Consider the following 22641-nt stretch of genomic DNA (forward strand, 5'->3'; position numbering starts at 1 on the left):
GCCACAGTTATAATAAACCAAGCCGCCAGCCTAGCTAAAACTAAAGTAACTAAAATATAAGACTGAACACTCACTGCTTTAAAACTATTTTATACAACTGAATTAAATACAGTTGGATTAGGTTCCTTTGTCTTCTTTTAATAATTGAACTGATCCTTTTCCAGATAAAGTCTTTTTTACATGGAAAGAGGAAAAAAAATTCTTACACCTTACACTTCGAAAAAAGAAAGGAACACTTAAATAGTGAACAAAATAGAGTTTTCCTATTGGCTGATCTGGTGTCAGCAAACTTAAAATTTAGACTTCATTCTGTCTCATATTCTGCAGATTCTACACATATTCATCAGTCATGATACGCACAAAGCCTGCAAACTCAATTTGTTATTTGCACATGAAGTAACTCTTTCATTGGTTTGTGTTTCTGGTTCAATACTATGTGAATGTGAGTGTATGATATTTCAGTCCTTCAAAAATCCCATAGTATATTGTATTATATAGACAAAAATTTTGAGATATATTGAATTCAGGTGTTTCATTACTAACAGGAGACTGTGCTACAAAATTATGTATAATGAAATTTCATATTGCTATAAATATAATTACAATTTATTGCCTTTAGGGTTTAATGGTTCAGTTTTTTGTTTATTTTAACTCACTATTGACATATTTTCATTACATTTGTAACATTGAACCTCTAGATTTCTGAAATATAAGCCACAGTTCTGATATAAATAATTATATTATCTATTATTATCTGTTTACTTCAACTCTCATTCAACATAAAAAAAAAAAATCAACCTTTCAACTTGGAAGAAATCAATAATGATAAAGTAAAAAAAAAAAAAAAAATGAACTGTCCTCTGCAGCTTCCTTCAACTTTAATTCATATCTTAAACTCACCATAATTCCATCTTTTGCTCCACTGGAGACCAGGTGAAGGGTCTTAATGGTGTCATCAATGAGCCACTGCCAACCAGCTGAAACCCAGTGTCAGTAAATACTTTAATGCACAATGTTCAGACGTGTTAAATCCTAATAAACAGTGTTTAAAATGAGACACTTACTGATTACAGGGTCGTTTTTAAAAGGTAGTTTGGACAGAGACAGCTTTTCAATAAGACCACACACTGCAAAAAAAGACAAACGACGCTCATAACACTGCACTTATAATCTCTTCCATTCTGAATGCTGTAATATGAAAACTAGATTTACCTGCTGGCCTCATTAGCTCTCCACCAAAACCTCTGGACAAAACAACAACATTTAGAAAAGTGCAGTAACACTTTTAATCACTGCAGCGAAGTCTGACTCATTCTGCTTACCTGTACTGTTTTCTGTCGTGTAGCTGCAAAATATGTTCAGTGAAAGTCAGAAACAGATGATATATAACTGCAGGTTCATCAGTCTGAAACAAATGGAAGTAAACGTACCATCTGGTGAATGTTTTTTAATCCATCCACACACTCTGAAGAAATGATATCCACTACAGTCCTGCAGGGAAACAACATGTGACACCATTATGTTCAAGGTAATAATTCAATATCAGAAGAGTCTGTGTTTTTTCATACACATTTCATTGGTGCTTTCCTGCAATAACAGCACACCTGCAGCAAAACTGTCAAACTTTAACACCAGTCTGCAATGTTTTGGGAATTATCCAACTTTTACATAACTGTGATGTAAAAGTTCCTTCTGTCTTATTACACTGGTCTACAATTTTTTTAGAAATGATTTGCTTCAGAGATTAAATATGCTAAATGTTACGTATTTTAATAAGATTAATTGGAAAATAAATGACAAAAGTGCCGGTTTGCTGATGTTTTCAAGGTATATGATTAAGCGTTATTACACATATATATTGGTTTATGTACATTTATATAATAGTTTTATAAATCTTCCACTAAATAGAACCTGTAAAGTGAATGTATTCTAATGCACAGACAGTGTTTTGAATTAGATCTTGTAGCTCTGAGACAAATATTCCTTTTTGAGTCAAACCCATTCTCTCGTTAATTCTTGAATTTCACATTTTGATCCAAGGCTGTATCTTGGAAAGTTCAGCCAACCAGCATTTTTGACTTGATTTTTCTTTATCAGTGACTCTCATGTGGTAAAACTTCATTACATTTACTCTGGAAGCATTTTCCTTGTAGACCAGTGTTACCAGTTCATCAGTCGCGTCTAATAAAGTGGGATCTTTTAAGGCCTACTTGTTGGTCTGAAGGCCCAGTTTGTACAGAGCGTGTGTGATCTCTGCACACGCCAAGATGGCTCCGTGGCGACCGAGGAGGTCCATACCCACCGCCATGGGCAAGAGTCGTGGCAGTACTGAAACCAAACAGGAACAGATGGTGAAACATGTCATCAGAACCAGTAATTATGGGATTCTCTCACTTTCAAAAGTTATTCATTGAGTAATTCACTTTGATTGATATGTGTTCACTGCCAAGGGAACAGGTAAGATGACATTGTTTACCTGTTGTTGCCATGTAATCAGGTGCTTGAGGCGTCAGGTTGTGGAGCGCCTTGGTGGAGAGTTCTCGGATAACGCTGCAAAATACATAAAACTTTATGGTTAATTCTACTTGTATTATGTTCAGGGTTCATACACACTTTTCAAGGTAAAATTCAAGGACTTTTAAGGGTCATTTTCAAATTTTGCCTGCACAGCACCTTATCACTGGGGTAAAATACATATCTACTGGAATACATATCAGGGTTCCTACAAGATAAATTTAACACTTTTTGAGACCTTTTTAGATCAGATTGGTTCAGGGTTCATACACATTTTTCAAGGTAAAATTCAAGCACTTTTAAGGGTCATTTTCAAATTTTGCTTGCACAGCACCTTATCACTGGGGTAAAATACATATCTACTGGAATACATATCAGGGTTCCTACAAGATAAATTTAAGACTTTTTGAGACCTTTTTAGACTAATTAGAACAGAATTTAATGCCCATTTCACAGCCTATTTCATGCCCATAAAAGCAAAAAATTTGCAACTCCTAGAATTTAGAAAAATGTTTCTTTTTACTCCAACACCTTGAATCCCACTGTTCTGAGTCATTTCTCACTGGGGGCTGCAAAGTTAGCGATAACTTGTTCCTAATTTTAATATATATTATCAAGTTGGAAGGGGTGGAACTGACAGTCGACTAATGTTACTTTCTGTGCAGCTTTTAACACATTTAAGGCAAAATAACTTAAGACCTACCCTACCAAATTTAATACCTTTTTAAGGCATTAAATGCAGATTTGTAAATTCAACAATTTTAAGATTTTTTAAGATCCCACGGGAACCCTGACTTATACTCTTGATTTTTTTTTTTTTTTTTACTTTTTATCACAATAATGTACATTGTATTATGCTATAAACATCTAGAATTATGTTTCATAATAGCAAAAAGTTTAGAAATTAAAAGAGAACAAAGTTTTATCCAAAAAAAAAGGGAAGCCATTTGGGGTTCTTCAGACACACTTGCACCCAGACAAACAATAAAATAAGAATGTACCTGGAGTCGACCTGAGAACACTGGGTTAATTTTCTTTTTAGACATAAAGTTTTATTTTTCAAAATGTATCACTTCTGTGTAAGTAGCTTTGGCTTGGCATCTAATCTGGCAGAGTCAATATTAAAAATAAATAAATAAGTCATGTCACAGAGTTATAATTGCAAGCACTTTCAAGTACTTAAAGGAGTAATATTTTGCTTTTTTAAACGGAATTATGCATTTTCAAACATTTCCCTGTGGTCTACATAAACTGTAAATGCTATACTTGGGTCTGAATTCTTCATTAATTCAACTCCACAGGTCCATCTTCAACCCTAGCTCTGAGTGATGACACCAGAAAGGTCATTTTGAGCGCTGGCCCTTTAAATGCGTATGAGCCCCCTCCAGGTTGTTGGCTGTGCTGCTCTGTCCCGTTCAACCAACAACTGAACTAATTTGCTCAAAGTTTGGACATATTTTCAGTTTTTATTACAACCGCTGCTGCTGACAAACAATTATGGCGTACTCGGAGAAATGTTCGTCGAAAGTCTTGACCTTATATGTGCAAATGTCATGACATAACTAGTTATAGACGCAACAAATTAAGAAGGAATTAAAACGGGTTGTAGGAATCCACTCGATTTTTCCCAAAATGGATATAAAGATAGCTTTGCAGCACCTGGGGGGTTCAAATTCAAACTTTATGAACTATCAGGGTCCAAATACACAAATAAATGAACCAAAGACTAATAAAAGTGGGTTTAGCAAAATATGACCCCTTTAAACTGAAATCCAAGCACTTCTCAGACCTTGAAAACACAACATTGAAATTCAAACCCTGCATGTTCTGTGACATTTATGAGCAGAAGCTGATGTCTGCACTTACCCGTCCCAGTGGTTGATCTTCATTTCAACCAAATGGTCAATCATGGCTTTGGTGTACTCTGGGAAACTGGCAATATAAACACTGCAGAAAAACAAGGCAAAACCAGCTTTATAGAGCAACAAAAAAAGAGCTTGTGTTATGTATGAGAGTGAAAATAATCCAGTCCTGCCTGATTTGTCATAATCTACATGTTGCTGTAGGTTTTTTTTTTCCCACTTCAATTCTCTCACAGTCTAGTCATACCCTGAGGCTAGAAACCTTTTCCATGCTCATTGCTTGAATGTTTCTCTGTGATTGGTGACACATATGTATGTTTTGTTTGGATCCAGTCAGTTCCAAGTTCATACATGAAGGTTTATGCATATTAACATACGTTTTTGATCGGTTCTAGGATATATTAAGACCCTTAAAATCCAGGGCAAAAGCAGAGAGGACATCAGACATTTACATAAACGTCACTAAATGCATTCAAACTTCTCACAACTTTTCATTCCAACATTTACTTTCAGTATCTTGGTTTAATTATCCCAGTTTAGTTAGATGTTTGTTAACCTTTAAAGACCTAAACAATGACTGAAAACATCCACTGATAACATTTAATAACTTTTGAATTCCTACTTTTCAATAATTCCGGTAAAATACAGTTTGTCTGATTTTCAGCACCATCAGTTATGACTTATTTGGACGTTCAGAGACTAAGTAGCGAATATGGAAACACCGTCGTCTTCTGAAACATTGATTCGCCTGTAAAATCCATGGAGTTTGACAAATAATAGTGGTTGTAGATGCTTGATTAATGTTAAGTTAATTATATATTTTGCTGAAAAAGTCACTTTTTGTTCTGCTTCTTGGAAAACCGTACTGATGTAATTAACTTTTAATGTACTTTTTTTTTTTTACCGTTTACATAAAAAAAATAAAGAAAAATAATAATTGTAGCTCAGAAATGCAAAATGCACATGATAATCTTATTGTAAATGATCATAAATCACTTTGTAAAGGTTAAATGTAGATGAAAGTCTTCATCTTTAAGGGTTAATATTTGGTAGCATGGCCTTTAAATGATGCAACTTCAACTTCATGGTAGAAATCCACTGGTTCTTACCTAATGTTTAGATAGCAGTTGCTGAGATTCCCAACAGCGTAGTAGTCAGCTGTAGTTAAGATGTCAATACCATGAGGAAATGTCCCCTATGAAGAAATAAATCAAGCAATAAACAGCGAGACAGAGACATTTTAAGCATTTATAAAGAATGGTTTATGTTGCAGTGGATAGAATAAAAACCTACTGGAATCCAAATGCATGCAATGACTTCAGTTATTAAGTGGGATGTATAATGCGCCTCAAGGACTACTGGCACTGTTAGTATTTCTCGGTGCCCTGTAACCTCACTGTCAGGCTATTAGTTAAAGCTTTCACTAACAAGGCAAGTTTGAGCAAGACCTTGATATTTGGCAGCTATTAGACTTCAAATCACAGTAATTCTATTAGTCATGAAGTACAAGTAGTCAATACTGCGGTCACAAACCTGCCTGCCCACATTCTCCTGGAAAGCAGCCTGGGACAAAATGAGACACAAAAGTTAACTTCTGTCATGAAACTGTATATCTTAAGCAATCAAAGGACGTTGACCGGAGAACTTACAGAGGCAGCTCTGCGGCAATTGACATTTCGATCAAACACAGCTGTGATCAGCAAAGCACTGCAGACAGAAATGATATATGTTATGCAAAAAAAGGAGCTCGAACTTAAACAGGGTCTGTACACATTTTTCAAGGTCAAATTCAAGCACTTTTAAGGGTCATTTTTTAAATTTTTCCAGCGCTGCACCTTATCGCTGGGGTAAACACTGCACTACTGTCATATCTGCTACTGTTTGTTTCCATTATGCACCTTCTCACTAGGGGTGTGTATTGGCAAGAATCTGGCAATACGATACAAACCACAACACTAGGATCACGATACGATATATCATGATATATCATGATACTGTTAAAAAAGCAATTTCTTGTTTGTTTCTTTTCTTTCATTTTTTTTAAGGATTATTTCCTGGAAGAATTGAATTACACCAGAAATATGTACAAATACTAAACACATTTTTATTTGATAGAACAGGATCTAATGCTACATTACAAAATTTTTCTAACTCTCCTAGTTTCCAAAGGAACTAACATCTGCCTCTCAGACAGTAAAAAGTGCTTTTAGGATGCTTCAAACAACCATTATTTAATAAAACAGTGTTAAATAATAATAAATAAAATATAAATAAAAAAGAACAAAAAACAAAAATGAACCTTCACCATATCTGCATTTGAATAAATACCTAAAAATATCGATACAGTACTTTTTAATATCGATACAGTATTGTGAAATGAAATAACGCGATATATTGCAGAACCGATATTTTCTTATACCCCTACTTCTCATCTAAAAACCATTACTGTATTGCTACTACTGCTGCTGCTGTAAATGGACTGACATATACAGTTGCTGAAAAAATGATTAGACCACCCCTTGTTTTCTTCAATTTCTTGTTCATTTTAATGCCTGGTACAACTAAAGGTAAATTTTTTTGGACAAATATAATGATAACAACAAAAATAGCTCATTAATCTCAGAGCTGATATCTATCCATTTTCCATGGTTTTATTGATAATAACCAAAATCACTTCAGTTCTTACATCAATATCTATGGCATTGTACTGACAAAAAACAGTGCTTTTAGGCATTCCATGTTTTCTTTTCTGTCTGTTTTAGTCACATGATACACACAGGAGTTAGTACTTGATTGCATAACCATTGTTTTTGATGACTTTTGATGGTCTAATAATTTTTTCCGTGACTGCAGACTTTAAATTCTGTTATAGTTTATTCTTTATACTGTTTATTTCTTCTTCTTCTTCTTTTTTTTTTTTTACCTCTTTTTAAATGCATGACATTGAACAAGGTGAGAGAAACAGTATCTCAATTCTCTGTATGTTATGCATCTAGTGAACTGACAATAAAGAATCTTGATACATATCTACAGGAATGCGTATACTCATGATTATTTTTTTCACTTTTTATCACAATAATGTACATTGTATTATGATATAAATATGCAAAATTATCTTTCATAATAGCAAAAAGTTTAGAAATTAAAGCAGAACACAAAGTTTTATCCAAAAAAAGGGAAGCTACTTGGTGTTCTTGAGGTCCAATCACACTGAAACAAAGATTAAGATAAAAATGTACCTGGAGTTGACCTGACAACACCTGCTAATTTTCTTTTTTAACATAAACTTTTATTTTTCTAAATAAATCACCTTTCTGTAAGTAGCTTTGGCTTGCCATCTAACCTGACAGAGTTAATAGTAAAAACAAATAAACAAATCACATCACAGAGTAAGAACTGCAAGCACTTAAAACTAAAATTCAAGCACTTTTCAGACCTTGACAACCTTGAAATTCAAGCATTTTCAAGGATTTCAATCACCTGTTGAAGTGTGCACTCTAAACCATTTAGCCTTTCATGTACATATGAAAACAATCTGATTGCATCTCAACAAAATCCCATATTTTAATAAGGACCATTGTGCCTGTGTTCACTTAGACTTAGACAAACTTCATTAATCCACAAGGGAAATTACTTAGTCACAATAGCGCAGTTGCATATAAAAACAACAAAAAAGCGAAAAAAAAAAAAAAAGACAGTAAGTGTGAAGAGATAAAAGCAATAAATAATATAAATAAAATACACAAATAAAGCAGAAAAAAAACAAGATTTGTATTTGTACAAATCTTAACAGTTCCGTTATTCAAATGCGTCTGTTTTGTTACTGTGTGCCATTAAACAGACATAATTTGTAGACATAAAAACTTACAAATTAGAGGTTACATCACCCCTGAGAGACTGATTCTGATTGTGACACATTTCCCAGCACGGTAGGTAAACACAGGACGGTATGATTAACTATGACTCCCCTGCAATACTGGAAACTGAGTCTGCTTTGTCATCAATATCCCTCCACTCATTAGTCTCAGGAGGGCGTGTGTTTGAAATCAGTTGTTAAAGGGGGTAAAACTGACTTCTACATCATAATGACAGCCTGAAACTAATGCTGTTGGCCTCATTTGCACTTTCCTGATTGCAAACAACCAGATCCAGGCCTGGAGCTGGACTGTTTGGATTTACCAACTGCCCATGCCCAGGGGGTTTAGAAACAAAAACCAGCCCTGATATCGCTTATTATCTTTAAGTACAGTTGGAACTATGTCTGCGGCTGCTTCAATTAATGAGTAAAACGAGCATGTAACAGAAATACAGCAGCGTGCATATCTGCGTGCCCGCAAGTCACTTAGTCCCACATCTCAAAAAGCCATTTTTCTGTAAATGTCATCAAGCTGTGATGAGTAGAGCAGGAACCAGCTTGTCTGAGCGCCGCTGCCAAACGGCGACCGAAACCTACAGCAGTAGGCGAAACCTGGCAATCCTGTAGACTAGGGAGAGGGAGGGTGTTGTCGCGACTGCTGATGAAAATGGTAGTCGCAAGGGGTTCAAACTGACTCTGCAGAGCTGGTCTGCACAGTCAAGGGCCGCAGGTCCGTACACGCACACTGAGAGAAGACATCAAGTAGGAGGCGAGTCGTTACTATTGACAAAGACTGAGCGTACGTCATGGCATGATCGTGCACCTTTGACTCTTTACACCGCTTGTTGGTTTGATGTGCAACTTTAAAGACGCTCCTCTAGTTTTTTAAGACTACCTCTAGGCTGTTGATGAAATTTCACACCTTAAATCCTGGATAAAGGCTCACGTAGATAATTTGGCTTTTAATTCTTATCATTTCAACTTAACAAAAATAGGGCAGGAGTTCATTTGGCTTTGGAACAATCAGATTAAAAGCCAAACACTTAAAATACACAAACAATACATTAAAAAATGTGTTAAACTTCCTTTTTTTTGGCTATTTCATCTGTGTTTTAACCTATAAAGACCCAAACATCCACTGGCGACCAAAACTATCTACTGATATAAAATGTTTAATACCTGTTGATCCATTAATCCCATTAATACATGTAAATAATTGGTGTAAAATGGAGTTTGTCATCTTTTCATGGTCATCAGATTTGACCCATTTGGACATTCAGAGGCTTCATAGTTATTGTGGAAACACCATCATTTTCTACAACATTGATTCACCAGTAAAACCCACAGTGTGATCAATGACAGTGGATCGATACACTGGGAGTACATTCAGTTATTGATATATTTTGCTGTAAAAAGTCACAATTTCTTCAGTTTTCTCTGTTTTAGATATAATAACCCTCAATTTTAATCTGAGATTTTATGAAAAACTACATGATCAGTAAATTCGATATGAGAAAATACATGATTTTCACAGAGAAAATGCAAAATACAGACAATAACAACAATAATAATAATAATAAATAATGATAAATCGCTTCAGAGAGGTTAAATATAGAGAAAAAAATCATTTGGGAAGTGCCACAAAAGTAGCACTAGGTCTTTATGGGTTAAACCTGGTTTCAACATTTCATTAGCCTCATATCATAATTGTATAAATCATATTTTTTCAGCAGATGGTAAATATTGCAAAATGAAGCAGCAGTGTTACGAGAGTAAAGTTACGCAGATTTCACAATTTGGCCAAAAATGTGACTTAATAAGAAGCACCTTTTCAGTTGCACAAATGTTGCATCGTTTACTTACTTTTATAGATGTTTAAAGGCTATGTCGTCTTGACATTTCACACCTTTAATCTGGATAAAGGCTCATTTAGATATTTTGGCTTTTACTTCTTAGAATTTGAACTTAACAAAAAATAGGGCAGGAGTTCATTTAGCTTTGGAGCAATCAGATAAAAAGTCGAACACTTAAAATAAACAACCAATACATAAAAAAATTTAAGAAATACTTCTTTTTTTGGCTATTTCATCTGTGTTTTAAACATGGTTTCAACATATCGTTAGCCTCATAGCATAATTGCCTAAGTCATATTTTTTGCAAGATGTCATAAATATTGCAAAAGGTAGAAGCAGTGTTAGGAAAGTAAAGTTACGCAGATTTAATAAAAAATGTGACTTAGGCAATTATGCTTTGAGGCTAATGAAATGCAAATACTGCTAACGTGACATAAGAAGAACCTTTTCAGTTGCACAAATGTTGCATTTCTTACTTACTTTTACAGAAGTTTAAAAGGTTATAATGTCTTAAAAATGCACAGAAATCCCAAACAGTTAACTAAGTCGCACCTGAGATTTAGGGATTTAACAGTTCAGTGTGGGCTAAATTAAATTGTGCAGTGTGTCTTTACTGTATCAAACAGGGCTCGCATGAAGAACAGCTGGTACAAAACAGCCACAAAAAGAGCAACTGCATTAATTATTTTATTAGAGTCAAAGTTACGTGAAGAGAATGTGTCAAGACAGAAAACCATATAATGGAAATGCATGGGCTTGATGCCACGTCAAGCATCATTTACGCTATTAATGTTTGCACTTAAGGTCAAACAACATATGACAATTACTTCATAGTCCCAAAACAACATGTGTGTGATTGAAAAAACGTTCTCTGCAGCCTGTGTGAGTATGAGGGCTTAACGCAGCATGTGTCAGCTGGTTACACGGGGACATGCATGATTGATGGTGGCACAGAAAAACTGGTTTGAGGCAGTAAATAGGTGCTTAGAGGCAAACCATACAGCTACTATGCAAATTTCTATCAGCTTGTAACCCATAAAATGCTGCAATCTGATAAGAAAAATTTTTACAGATTACTTAAAACAGGGTATTCTGCTTCTTGATTTTCTACGGCTAATTATTTTCACCGTGATTCATCAACAAAGAAGAATAAAAACATTAAATGGAAGCAGATCAAACAGCAAACATAAGTGTGGTTTTGTTGCGTCCAAGAAGGAATGAAAAGAAAAATAATTTACCAAAGAGAAAAACAAACATTACTACTGTACATGTGTGTTATCAAACGCCCTAATCACTTCACTCACTTACTAACAGGAGACTCACTCTTATTTTCACAGTCTCCTTATTAGATACAGATCTAGTCAAGCTGTGAGTTTTATGGGAATGGCAAAAAAAAAAAAAAAAAAAGAAAGGTACCTGGCGATCTGGGAGACAAAAGGCTGCAGCTCCTTGGGTTCGTACGCTCTGGCGAACGACCAGCACACGTAACAGGCGGCATCACGCACGTTGGACCCGACGCTGCATGCTCCCCTTTTTTCCTCATAAGTCAGGGATTTGATGATGAGCGGCACAACTGCAAGTAAAGAAAAAACAGAAACTGTGATAAGCATGAGATGGTTGAAATAGGAGTAGGAATAGGAATGTGCACAAAAAACAGATTATTTGATTAGTTAAAATGGTAAGTGCGGTCATGTAAAGTTCATTTACAATGGGAGTAAAAAGGAGATTTATGTTTTACTTCATAGTAATTTATTGATTGCTTTATTACTTTATTCTTTAGTTTATTTTTTATTAATTCTTTATTTTTTGTGTGGAGCAGGCAAAAGACTAGAGCAAATGTCAGAAAAAAAAATCAAGTATTGCATTATTTGACTCAATTGGACTCAAGAGTATTGTTACTTAAAACTTTCTACAAGAAATATGTTCAATCTGTAAAAGCTGTTTAAAAAAATTTTATTGCAAACTTGGAATTCATTGACTCATGGGTTGGTGGTTTTCTATTTTATTGTTAATTAATATTATTCATATTTTGGTTTGGATGGAAGGCATGTGCTAACAAATGACGTCAAAACAAATCGACTTAAACTGACTTAATTATTTGACATTAAAAAGCTCAATTAATCTGTTCATCCCAAATTGAAGACTTGAATTGAAGTAATGGTCACCTTTTTGGACAATTCAAGTTGAGCATATAAACATGTTGCATTTGTTTAGCTAAGTCCACCCTATAAATATTTTTAACAGACTTTTTTTGTGACTTCAGTACTTCTAGCACCAGGGTCTTTAATTTAAGGCAATCGTTTTTTGTGGAAAATTCACTGATTTGATTAACCCTTTCATGCATAGGTCACTCCAGTGGACAGTTATTCTACAGCTGTTCTCTTGTATATTCATGGGTTTCGTTGTTTTAGTTCCATATCAGCCAACACAGTGGACACTTACGCACCATCTCATACACTGACATTCAGACCATTACTGTAACTTTGCTGTTCTTGATAAACCTGATCTGCACTAACATGTTTAAGTGTAAATAAATTGTTATTTGTTAGACAAGAAGGGTTTTTTTTTGTATATTATCTCCATGAAGTGAGTAATTACCAGCATTAGAATATGTTAAAATGGGAGAAGACATCAGATTAGCAACATTAAAAATGTTTTATTTCGTTGTTTTCATATCACTTTCTAATATTGGCTTTTAAACACATGTTTCTTTACTTCAAAAATTAAATGCATGGATATTTTTGAAACTCCATAGAAAAAAAAAAATCGATCGTATTGTTTTTTTCATGCCTAAGGAGGAATAAAAACACTGAAGAAAAAAATCTTGACTAAGGTTCTCACAATTCATGCATGAAAGGGTTAAAAGCAACATAAAAAAAAACCTGGCCTACAAACAAATCCTGAAGTGAATCATTTACATAATTTTAATACATGTCTATTAATTAAATATAAGTACAAAAGCTTTATTTGGTATGGCACTTTTCGTCAAGTAAGGTCACAAAATGCTTCACAAGAAGAATATTATCAAAAGTTAACAGAAATAAATATCAAAAGTGCAAATGACTTTAAAAAAACACAATAATGAAAACCATCAGTGTCACAGTGTCAAGTGCTTCATTAGAATAAATGACTGTAAAAACAACAAAAAGATAAATTATAACTGAGTAAAATGGATATGCTGTTGGAGTATTCTAGATAATGAAATCTATCAGTTTTTATTGTAAGATGTATTGAATCCAAACATGACAAATGCCAGCGTGTGCTCGTGCCAGCGCCTGCCTACATGGTCCTTTTCCACTGTGGGAACGCCATCTATGCCCTCAGACACAACCATTAAATCACCAGCTCTTTTAAGTAACGCCAGGCAGAGAAACTACAACCTGATTAACTTTATCACCTGGCAGGTAAAGGGAGAGAGTTAAAGTCAGCTACATTTTTATAAAACCTGTACTTTTACCTGAGTGTTAGATTAATTGCACTGAACATTAATCCATAAAGACCCAAACATCCAGTCATCCAAAACCATCTACTGACATACACTGTTTAACACCTGTTGATCCATTAATCCTATCAATACATGGAAATAACTGGTGTAAAATACAGTCTGTCATCTTTTCATGGTCTCTTTAAATACATTCAAAGTCATTTTAAATGAATGGAAAAAGGACAAATCTGGATGTAGATGTTTTCCTAATTGACTGAATCTGGTTCTGCTTTGTGATGCTTTTAAGGAACAATATTGTTATACTATTAGTACCTTTTAAAATAATGCTGGTGTTTTATATGTATGTTCTTATTTTAGTGTTTTATGTATGGTTATAGAGCTGACTATTATTGTGTTTTATGTATATTTTTAGTGTGGATGCATGGCTGTGGTTTCTATTTTGTGTAACTTCTGCTGTTGCTGATTAGAGATTTCTAATCTCAATGAGGTTTTTTCCTGGTTAAATAAAGGTTATAATAATAGAAATACCCAGATATGACCCATTTGGACGTTCACAGGCTCCGTAGTTACCATGGAAACCCTGTCATCTTCAACAGCATTGATTCACCAGTAAAACCCATGGAGTTGGATCAATGACAGGGGATGGACACACTTGTTTTTGTGTTCAGTTAATGATATATTTTGCAGAAAAAGTCACTTTTTTCTTCAGTTTTTTCTGTTTCTGATATAATAACCTTTGAATTTACTCTGAGCTTTGATGAACATCTACATGATCAATGAATTAAATATAAGAAAATACATGATTTACACTGAAAAATGCAAAATACAGAGAATAATATCATACTAAATGATGATATATCAAAAGGTTAAATATAGAGAAACATTCATTTGGGAGCTGACACAAACGTAGCACTGGATCTTTGTGGGTCAACAGTGAGATAAAGAAGATCAGCACTGATTTGACCATCCAGCTGACGAATGGCACATCTTGACTTTATCTGCGTGTCATTGAACTTCACCTGAAACTCTAAGTGTGAATGTAAATCAATATGTTATTTACAGTCACTAGCAGAAGTGACCACTTCTACAAAAGAACAAAAAAAATAAATCACAAAAGAGGAAGAAATACTGGGAGCCCCCACCCCACCCCATCATGTAAATCATTGCTTGAGGCTTGACTAATATCAGGTACATCAATGTTGCCTGAGGGCCCTGCTGTTTAAGATAAAGCTCCACCCACAAGTGAGAAAACACCTCAGAGAGAGGAACTCACCACACGACTAACATCACTAAATACAGCACACACATGCATGATCACACATATTCACAAACACACTTAAAACTTCTCGGCAAAAACACTAGTAAACATCGTGTCCAGATCCACCGTCACTGAGTGTTGACTGTGGAGGAGCTCGCTGAAAACCCAAAAACTCAGAGGAAGACGGCGATACGAGCCGAGCAGGTAAGACCATTTTTTTAAATTGCCACCTCTCTTTGACGAGAGAACAACATTTAATTACACGGGCTTAATCTTAATTATATGTCAAAGACTTTCTATGCAATTAGCAAAAACTATTACCAGTTTGAGAAAGTACTTGTCACTGTTATTTTTACCTGTATTTGTAAAAGAGCGCACCTGTCACCAGAAAGTTTAACAAAATGTGGCTTTGACTGACTGTTATTAGAGACTGAGATAATCCTGGATGTGATAGACCCATACAGCAGACTTTAACACCCAAGAAATACAGTTTCACAGACTTCTAGCATTAACAAACTGGTCATAAAAGTATATTAAAAAAATCAACTATTCAATAATTTTTACAAACAGGCAAAAAACAATAGAAATATGATGACCAGGTGACATTGATAGTGAAGAAATTTACTGTTAAAATTGATTTTTTGACAAATTTAAGGTCTTTAAAGGGAGTGGCTGTGCATGCTACTACAGTTGAACAGAAACTTGAGTGACAACTTCTTGCGACAGTGCATGACAAGCCGGTTCGTCCATGCGGCACCCAGTAACACTTAACTCACAGCTTTAGGTGATGTTTCATCTCAAAGGGAAAGCTGAGGCATTTTTTCTTCTTTCCCCTGCAACAGAAATGGCTGGTTTCAGTTGTTCCATTAACGGAGATGTATTTAAAACAGACTTCTGATATTCTCAGGAGCTTGTGAGCTCATTAAATGATGAATGAGAGATGAGTGCATCCCACAGGTGTAGTCATGGGAAGCAGGTGGCTGTTGGTTCCCACGCCAACAGCGCAGAGTTTAGTAATGTTGAGAGAGAAAGCAAGTCTCTGCATGCCCTCCGGGGTTGTCTTAGTAAGTGCCGAGTCTGCCCGACACCTGCCTACTGTACCTAGCCATGTAGCAGTGACTGTGTAAGTTTACTGGATGATCAGAGTGTTATCAGAACGCTCAGACAGGTGAAGCAGAGGTGTTTTCAGGCGACTGTCAATCAACCGAAACTGCATTAGGGCTGGAGTACACCTATGCAAACATGTGGATCCAATTTTGCATACAGTGAGCTGGTTTCCATATTTACTTGTTTCTCTGTTTGGTGTTCAGCCCAGTGTGAACTCACAGTTGAAGAAATATATTAGCCTGAGGGTGCAGTGTTTTGTGTGGCTAGAGATTTTACTGCCCGAGCAACTTAAAAAAACACAGAGTAGGAACTTATCTTCGTGTGAACCAGTCAAACAACTCTAGTGGACATAGGACTCAAGAGGTGGAAAACCTGCAATGATTCACAAGTTACTCAGCTTATATGAAAAAAGGATGTCTAAACCATGTAAAACCTATAGAAAACACAGAAAACTCCAAGGTCATGTCCTTTTAGCTGTTAAAATGTTTTGAAAACTGGCTTCCACCAGTGAGTTGAATAGATCTCATAATCAGTAAGTTTATAGTTAAAATTCCACTTGGACCTAGCGTCTTAATGTCTACACCCTTTTGCAATTTGTTTATCCCAGAATGTCTTTGTTTTCTTGAAGTTTGAAGTCTAAATGTATCCCTTTGAGAGCTTCTTAAATACTCTGATTCTGATTCCAACAAACTCAAAACCATGACTGTTGTGTTTTGTTTTTCTTCAGTAAACGTGCATCGGAATCAAGATGGACGTTGCTCAGGAACGCAAGCCAAAAAGACCCCACTACATCCCCCGGCCGCCTGGAAAACCCTTCAAGTACCAATGCTTCCAGTGTCCCTTCACGTGCAATGAGAAGTCTCATCTCTTTAACCACATGAAATACAACTTGTGTAAAAACTCCATCTCCCTCATGACACAGAAAAACGGGACAACAGCCAGACAGGTCAAGGCTGTAGCGAAGGGGGTCGCTGTCAAACCCAAGGACTGTTCGAGCACCCTTCCTGCAGCTCAGAGCAGCAGTCCTGAAAAAAAGGAAACCGAAGAGAAAAAAGCAGAGGAGGAGAAGAAGAGCACAGATGACGTAGAGGAAGTAGACGTCGGCTGTGAGAGTCCAGTCAATAAGGAAAGCCAGAGCGTGACGAATAAAGCTGTAGATAGAGAGATCAGGGATAGTAATGGGGCCAAGGCTCTGCCACGCCCATCTGCTTTCTCCCCTGTCACACCTAACCGTGACGGCCCAGATGCCTTGAAACCATCTGTGCAGCAGACAGAAGAGTCAAAAGCTCCGACTCTCAACCATCCCGGGTTTCCTTGGGGGGCGATTTCACCATCTATTCCTTTAAAACCCTTCCCTCCTCAAATGGTCCCTGAATATCCTCCATATCTACTGCCTGACCAGCACCTCTATCCAACATATTACCTCCCAGCAAACCACCACGCCGGCGAGCCAAACACCCCTCCCTTCAGGACGGAGTTTCTGGATCCCCAAAGGCCAGTAGTCCCTCAACCTGTCGCCCCAGCTCACCCGCCCCTCTTCCCCCCGTACCCGTACAGGTACTGCCACTCCCTACACCCAGGCCCACCTCTGCATTACACCCTGTACAGACCCCACGAGCTCTCCATGCCGATTACAGGACACCGCTATCTTCCTCTGGATGTGTACAGCTCAAGCCTCGGCCCCAAGGACTATGATTTATACATGCAATTACGTTCCGCTCACAACAGCCTGAACACACCTACAGGACAGGAGAGTAACCAGGGGCAGAGTGGAGACAAGGCAACGAGGCTGAGTCCTAAAGAGGGATGTTCGGCCTTGGGGTCCCCTGACAGACCCTGCCATGCACAGATTATCCAGAGAGACACGGAAGGCCCTCACTATACCACACTGGGTGAACACACCACTACTGCCTCACAACCCAGTAAACCTGACTTAAGAGAAGAGGAGTCTGCAGAAAGCCTGCTGCAGTTGAGAACACTGCAGGTGGATGGAGGGTAAGGAATGAACTAGTTAAATAATGACATGTATTAGGCCGTATTTGCAACAATGCTCAGCTTTCTGACTGTTTATTCTGTCTTGACTCTTTCAGATCAACAGAGGACAGTAGCTATTCCTCCAAATCTGTGTCTGAGCAAAGTCCTGAAACTGCATCGGATCACGATGATGAGACAGAAAGAGAGGATCTGGCTCCACTCAACCTCTCAACGAGAAACCACGACAAAGAAAAGGGTCCATCTGAGCACAGACTGGAGTGCTCTGAGAAATCAAAAGGCGATGAGCTGCCTCTGAACCTCAGCCTCCGATCCCCTCATATTAGCTCCGAATACAGCTCTGCCCGGAGCACTTCAGAAGATCTTCAACCGGAGACGGAACTAGAAGATGAAGAAGAACCATGCGACCAGAGGCAGACGGCAGCACTAGCACTTTGTCAACTAGCCATCGCAAGTTCTACTGTCTCTTCATGTGAAATCAGCGCTAAAGACAGGCCCTCAGAGGAACCCACAGACACTAGAAGACCTGAATTTTCAGCGAAGACCAAGTACACGACGAAGACTAAGGCAAAAGCCATGAAAAGAACAAACAGAGCCCACGGTGAAAATACCTGCCATAAACCAAACAAGAGAGCAAAGGCAGCGGGGCGCGCTTTAAGGAGGAGGCCTCGCTGCTGTTAAGAACTTAATCTGGAAAGAAAAGATAAAATATCTCTTGCCATCAGTACTGCAAGCCTTAACATGAAACTACCAGAAAGTTCAATGTCATTGTTAAAATGTTAATTAAGCACTGAAATATTCAATTACTCATAGAGGAGCAGACGTGACATGTTTAAAGTACTGCCACAAGGACAGTCATTAAAAAAAGCCTGTTGTCATTGGTATGTGCATATTATGCCTTGATCTTACCCTTGATTAGTAATGGTGAAAAGGAATGTATATATGGGCTCTTAATATTTAAACTGTCTTAATATTTTGTACTATATATGGTTAACACGGAGGATGTGGTGATGCATTATAACTATACAAATGTTGAATAAAGAGACATTTAAATTGCTCACTATTGCTCATCTATCTTATTGTGCCACTTACCATCTGTGAGCCTGGAAGGCAGCAGGAGGCCTCTCCTACCGAGTTCTGCAAGAGCCAGGCAGCCTCCATGCCAAGCATTGTCTGTTTCCTGGAAGCTTAAATATGAACACAAACAAAACCTTGAACCCTGCTTGTGAAATACCGTCTTTTAAACATTGTCCTTTTTGTGACAAGAAAAAAACGCATAACCAGAGTCACAAATCATAAGTGATGGAGAGCCAAAAGGCCCTTAGCAAGAACCGACCTGAAGCAGTCCAGCACTGATCCAACCACCTCATCTGCCAGCTCCTTGGGAAGCCTTCCAGTCACCCTCCCTATGCTGAAGCATTAGATAAAATAGGCCGTTACTGAATCACAGAAATTCTTTCAGAGGTGCAGTCCTTGACATTAAGATGATCAGGGACAAGTAGCAACAGGGATGACTTGTTACAAACAGTTCAACTTTTCTTGGTTAAATTCAGACAGATCGTTACCCCTTTGCTGCAGACCAACGCACAATAGTCTCCTTGTCTTTCAGTCCCACCAGCAGATGCTCTGCAAACAAATGTGCAGATGGGATTTCTTTAGCAGGGGCATTACGACACTTTTTCCAAGGCAGTTAAGGCAGAGACTGACCTATAACAGTTTCCACTTCCTCAGGAATGTCGTAGTCCTCCTCCTGTTCTCGCGTCTCTACATCAGGACTCACAGCAGCAGTGACTGCAGTCGTCTGGGACATGGACAGGTTAGCTGCAAGGGAGCGGCTTCCCCTCTGATACCTAAAAAAACATGTAAAGAAATATTTAAGAAAGACATACTCAACTCTGTACTCCCATCTTGTTCTACCAGATCATACCAGCATATTATTATTTATAAAAACATGTTATATGGACACAATAAATACAATGGTATAGTATAGTATAGTATATTTTTATATAAACCGAACTTCTCAAAATTAAATGGTAGAACTTGACTCAATACATTAAGCTCCAACTAAATATACAAATACTACAATAATCATAATCATAATAACTATTTAAGAGCTATTTCCTGCTATGCAAAGATAAAAAATAAAGGACAAGGTTTTTCACACATGCTCATCTAATTGTGTTACACAGACATTATCTTTAAAGGTTGAGTCTTCACATGATCATGTATAACTAGTTAGTTATGGGCCTAACCTCCATGCAGCCAAACGAGGCTTTAGAAATGTAAGGCCAAGCCTCTGAATTAGCTTGACACCCAGCTTCCTCAGCATGGCCTGGCTGCTGTCTGATAAATGCTTCTTCTCAAGGCACTGCAGAACTGTAGGAGCTTCAGACAAATACATAAATAATGTCATTATATTGTAAATCAATACACAAAGAAATAACGGACATGGATGTTTACAGAAATAGAACTTTTTCTCTGGCTAGAGGTTGAAAGATATATTCCTCTATAATCCAGGTTCACTTTTTATTACTTTCCAAATATGCAAATTTTCATATTAGGCAAATCTGTTGATCTCACACCATTGGAAATTGCTGAAACTACCATGAATTATGATCACATGCAAGGTAAAAAAAAAAAAAGAAAGAAAGACAAGTTCCATATGTCAAAAGAAATTCTATTTTTAGATCTGATATCAAGTCCGATTCATCCCCAGGAAAACTCTGTAATTATACCTTAAAAAGGAAATACTACACATTGAGTGTACTTGGATAACACCCCTGTGGAGTAACATTTATATTAAAATCCACAGAGAAAAAATTGCAGTTGCTGTGGGCAAAATGCAACTGAATGAGGACAAGCCATGTGACAATAATATGTTCCATTAATTCCAACACATGGAAGTCTGTTTTTGCACATAAAGCAAATGCAGCTGTGCTTCATTAGGAGTACCGTACTAGCAGATAAATGAGAACTTACCGTACTGAAGGAGGTCTTCTCTTTTTCCATGTTTATAAAGTTTTGCCTATGGTTCACAAAGAGGTGATCAGTCAGTGTAAGGTAATGCAGGGTTCACATGACAGCAGTAACATCTACAAAGACATTAAATACTCCAAACACTTATGTATGTGACATTTAACATATAAATAATACTCAAAATAACATGTAGATATAAATGTCTTTTGTTTTCACTTTTTGGAACAAACTGCACCCAGTGTACACAGAAAAAAAAACATCCAAGTACAGGTCCTGTAGGCTCGCTGACTGATCACACAGAGCCAGTTTTGAGCGCCTTAAGCACCACATAGACTGGAGCCAGGTTCATGTCATAGACATTAAGTACAAAGGGATGCTTTGTAAACATGTTATGCAAGTTAATTTGCCAACCATATCAGTGTAATGCTTGCTTGAGGGCTGCATTACCTTACCTAAGAGAACTGGAAGTCATTTGAAAAGTTTCTCAATTTTTAATAAAGATTTGTATTGTAAACAATCAAACCCAAAAGGCATTAAGTAGGAAAAGTTGTGCGTTCATACACTTTTTAATTTGCTTAGGAACCGTTTCAGTCAAAGCAGCAGGTCCTGCAAATGCAACAGGTGTACACTACACACCTGCCAAAGCCACATAAGATGAAACATACCAGTCATGTCAGCTCTTGTAAACTATTCTCTGCAGGTTTTAATACAACGGTGCAAACAAATTACACTGGCCTCAAACGCACACACAGATAGCGTGCATGCAACACCACAGACTTCAACATGATCAGTGTGTTTGTGTGTTACCAGAGACTGCAGGGCACCATCTAGCACCATTATGTCTGTCATAGACTGGTCATTGGTCTGGGTTATTGTCATGAGGCTCCAGTCCAGAAAGTCTCCAAGGCGCTTCTGTTTCACATCAGGGCGTGTCATGAACCTGTAGAGTCATGTCCAATAAGACAAGAAAGCAATAAGAGGATTCAAATGGATAAACAAATTCAGAAACCAGTCAAGACATACTAAGGACACCTTTGCCCTCTACTGGCTGAAGAGCGGAATACAAATCATAACTCCACATTAGAATAGTACATATACTGTATATATCTCAATGTGAAGTACCCTTTTTAACCTAATTACCTCCGCCAAGGAGGTTATGTTTTTGCCAGGGTTTGTTTGTTTGTTTGTTTGTTTGTTTGTTTGTTTGTTTGTTTGTCTGTTAGTGTGCAACATAACTCAAAAAGTTATGGACAGATTTGGATGAAACTTTCAGGGTTTGTTGGAAATGGGATAAGGAAGAAATGATTAAATTTTGGTGGTGATCGGGGGTGGGGGGGCCCACGGGGGGGGGGTGGGGGGGGGGGGTGGGGGCACTGATCGTTAGTGTGCAACATAACTCAAAAAGTTATGGACAGATTTGGATGAAATTTTCAGGGTTTGTTGGAAATGGGATAAGGAAGAAATGATTAAATTTTGGTGGTGATCGGGGGTGGGGGGGCCCACGGGGGGGGCAACTGATCAGCCTTGGCGGAGGTCTGCGCTCTCCGAGTGCTTCTAGTTTTCTATGTTTCTACACAAATATTCAAAGATGTTTCATATTTTTGTAGTTTTCTTATTAATGGAGACAGAATGGCTCTTTATATTAATGTTTTATTTTGCTTGACAATTGCCAAGTGTAATTACCTCCGCCAAGGAGGTTATGTTTTTGCCAGGCTTTGTTTGTTTGTCTGTTTGTTTGTCTGTCCGTTAGTGTGCAACATAACTCAAAAAGTTATGGA

General features: G+C 37.2%; 2 protein-coding genes across 2 annotated transcripts in view; one reads left to right on the forward strand and one right to left on the reverse strand.

Annotated features, from left to right (window-relative positions):
* The window catches only part of tbcd (tubulin folding cofactor D), a 45209-nt gene that overhangs the window by 19471 nt on the left and 3097 nt on the right, over positions 1–22641 (reverse strand). The window contains exons 7-25 of the mRNA XM_030140605.1: positions 21671–21803; positions 20867–20912; positions 20140–20272; positions 19595–19737; positions 19453–19513; positions 19224–19298; positions 18980–19074; positions 11502–11658; positions 6026–6083; positions 5910–5939; positions 5486–5571; positions 4381–4461; positions 2477–2550; positions 2211–2328; positions 1431–1491; positions 1323–1345; positions 1213–1244; positions 1065–1127; positions 901–977 (exon numbers count right to left, since the gene is read on the reverse strand). Of these exons, the coding sequence (XP_029996465.1) occupies positions 901–977; positions 1065–1127; positions 1213–1244; positions 1323–1345; positions 1431–1491; positions 2211–2328; positions 2477–2550; positions 4381–4461; positions 5486–5571; positions 5910–5939; positions 6026–6083; positions 11502–11658; positions 18980–19074; positions 19224–19298; positions 19453–19513; positions 19595–19737; positions 20140–20272; positions 20867–20912; positions 21671–21803 (1546 nt within the window). The remainder of the gene's footprint in view (positions 1–900; positions 978–1064; positions 1128–1212; positions 1245–1322; positions 1346–1430; positions 1492–2210; positions 2329–2476; positions 2551–4380; positions 4462–5485; positions 5572–5909; positions 5940–6025; positions 6084–11501; positions 11659–18979; positions 19075–19223; positions 19299–19452; positions 19514–19594; positions 19738–20139; positions 20273–20866; positions 20913–21670; positions 21804–22641) is intronic.
* znf750 (zinc finger protein 750) lies at positions 14774–18947 on the forward strand. The gene is made up of 3 exons (XM_030140609.1): positions 14774–14992; positions 16623–17890; positions 17986–18947. The coding sequence occupies exons 2-3, from the start codon at positions 16644–16646 to the stop codon at positions 18566–18568; spliced, it is 1830 nt and encodes a 609-aa protein (XP_029996469.1). The 5' UTR covers positions 14774–14992; positions 16623–16643; the 3' UTR covers positions 18569–18947.

Source organism: Sphaeramia orbicularis, chromosome 8 (assembly GCF_902148855.1).
Source record: "Sphaeramia orbicularis chromosome 8, fSphaOr1.1, whole genome shotgun sequence".
Classification (NCBI taxonomy): domain Eukaryota; kingdom Metazoa; phylum Chordata; class Actinopteri; order Kurtiformes; family Apogonidae; genus Sphaeramia; species Sphaeramia orbicularis.

Excerpts from the sequence above, each read along its gene's own strand:
- znf750 (XM_030140609.1), top strand. The coding sequence starts at position 16,644 with ATGGACGTTGCTCAGGAACGCAAGCCAAAAAGACCCCACTACATCCCC. Across the intron at positions 17,891-17,985 it reads ACACTGCAGGTGGATGGAGG|ATCAACAGAGGACAGTAGCT; the intron begins GTAAGGAATGAA and ends TGACTCTTTCAG.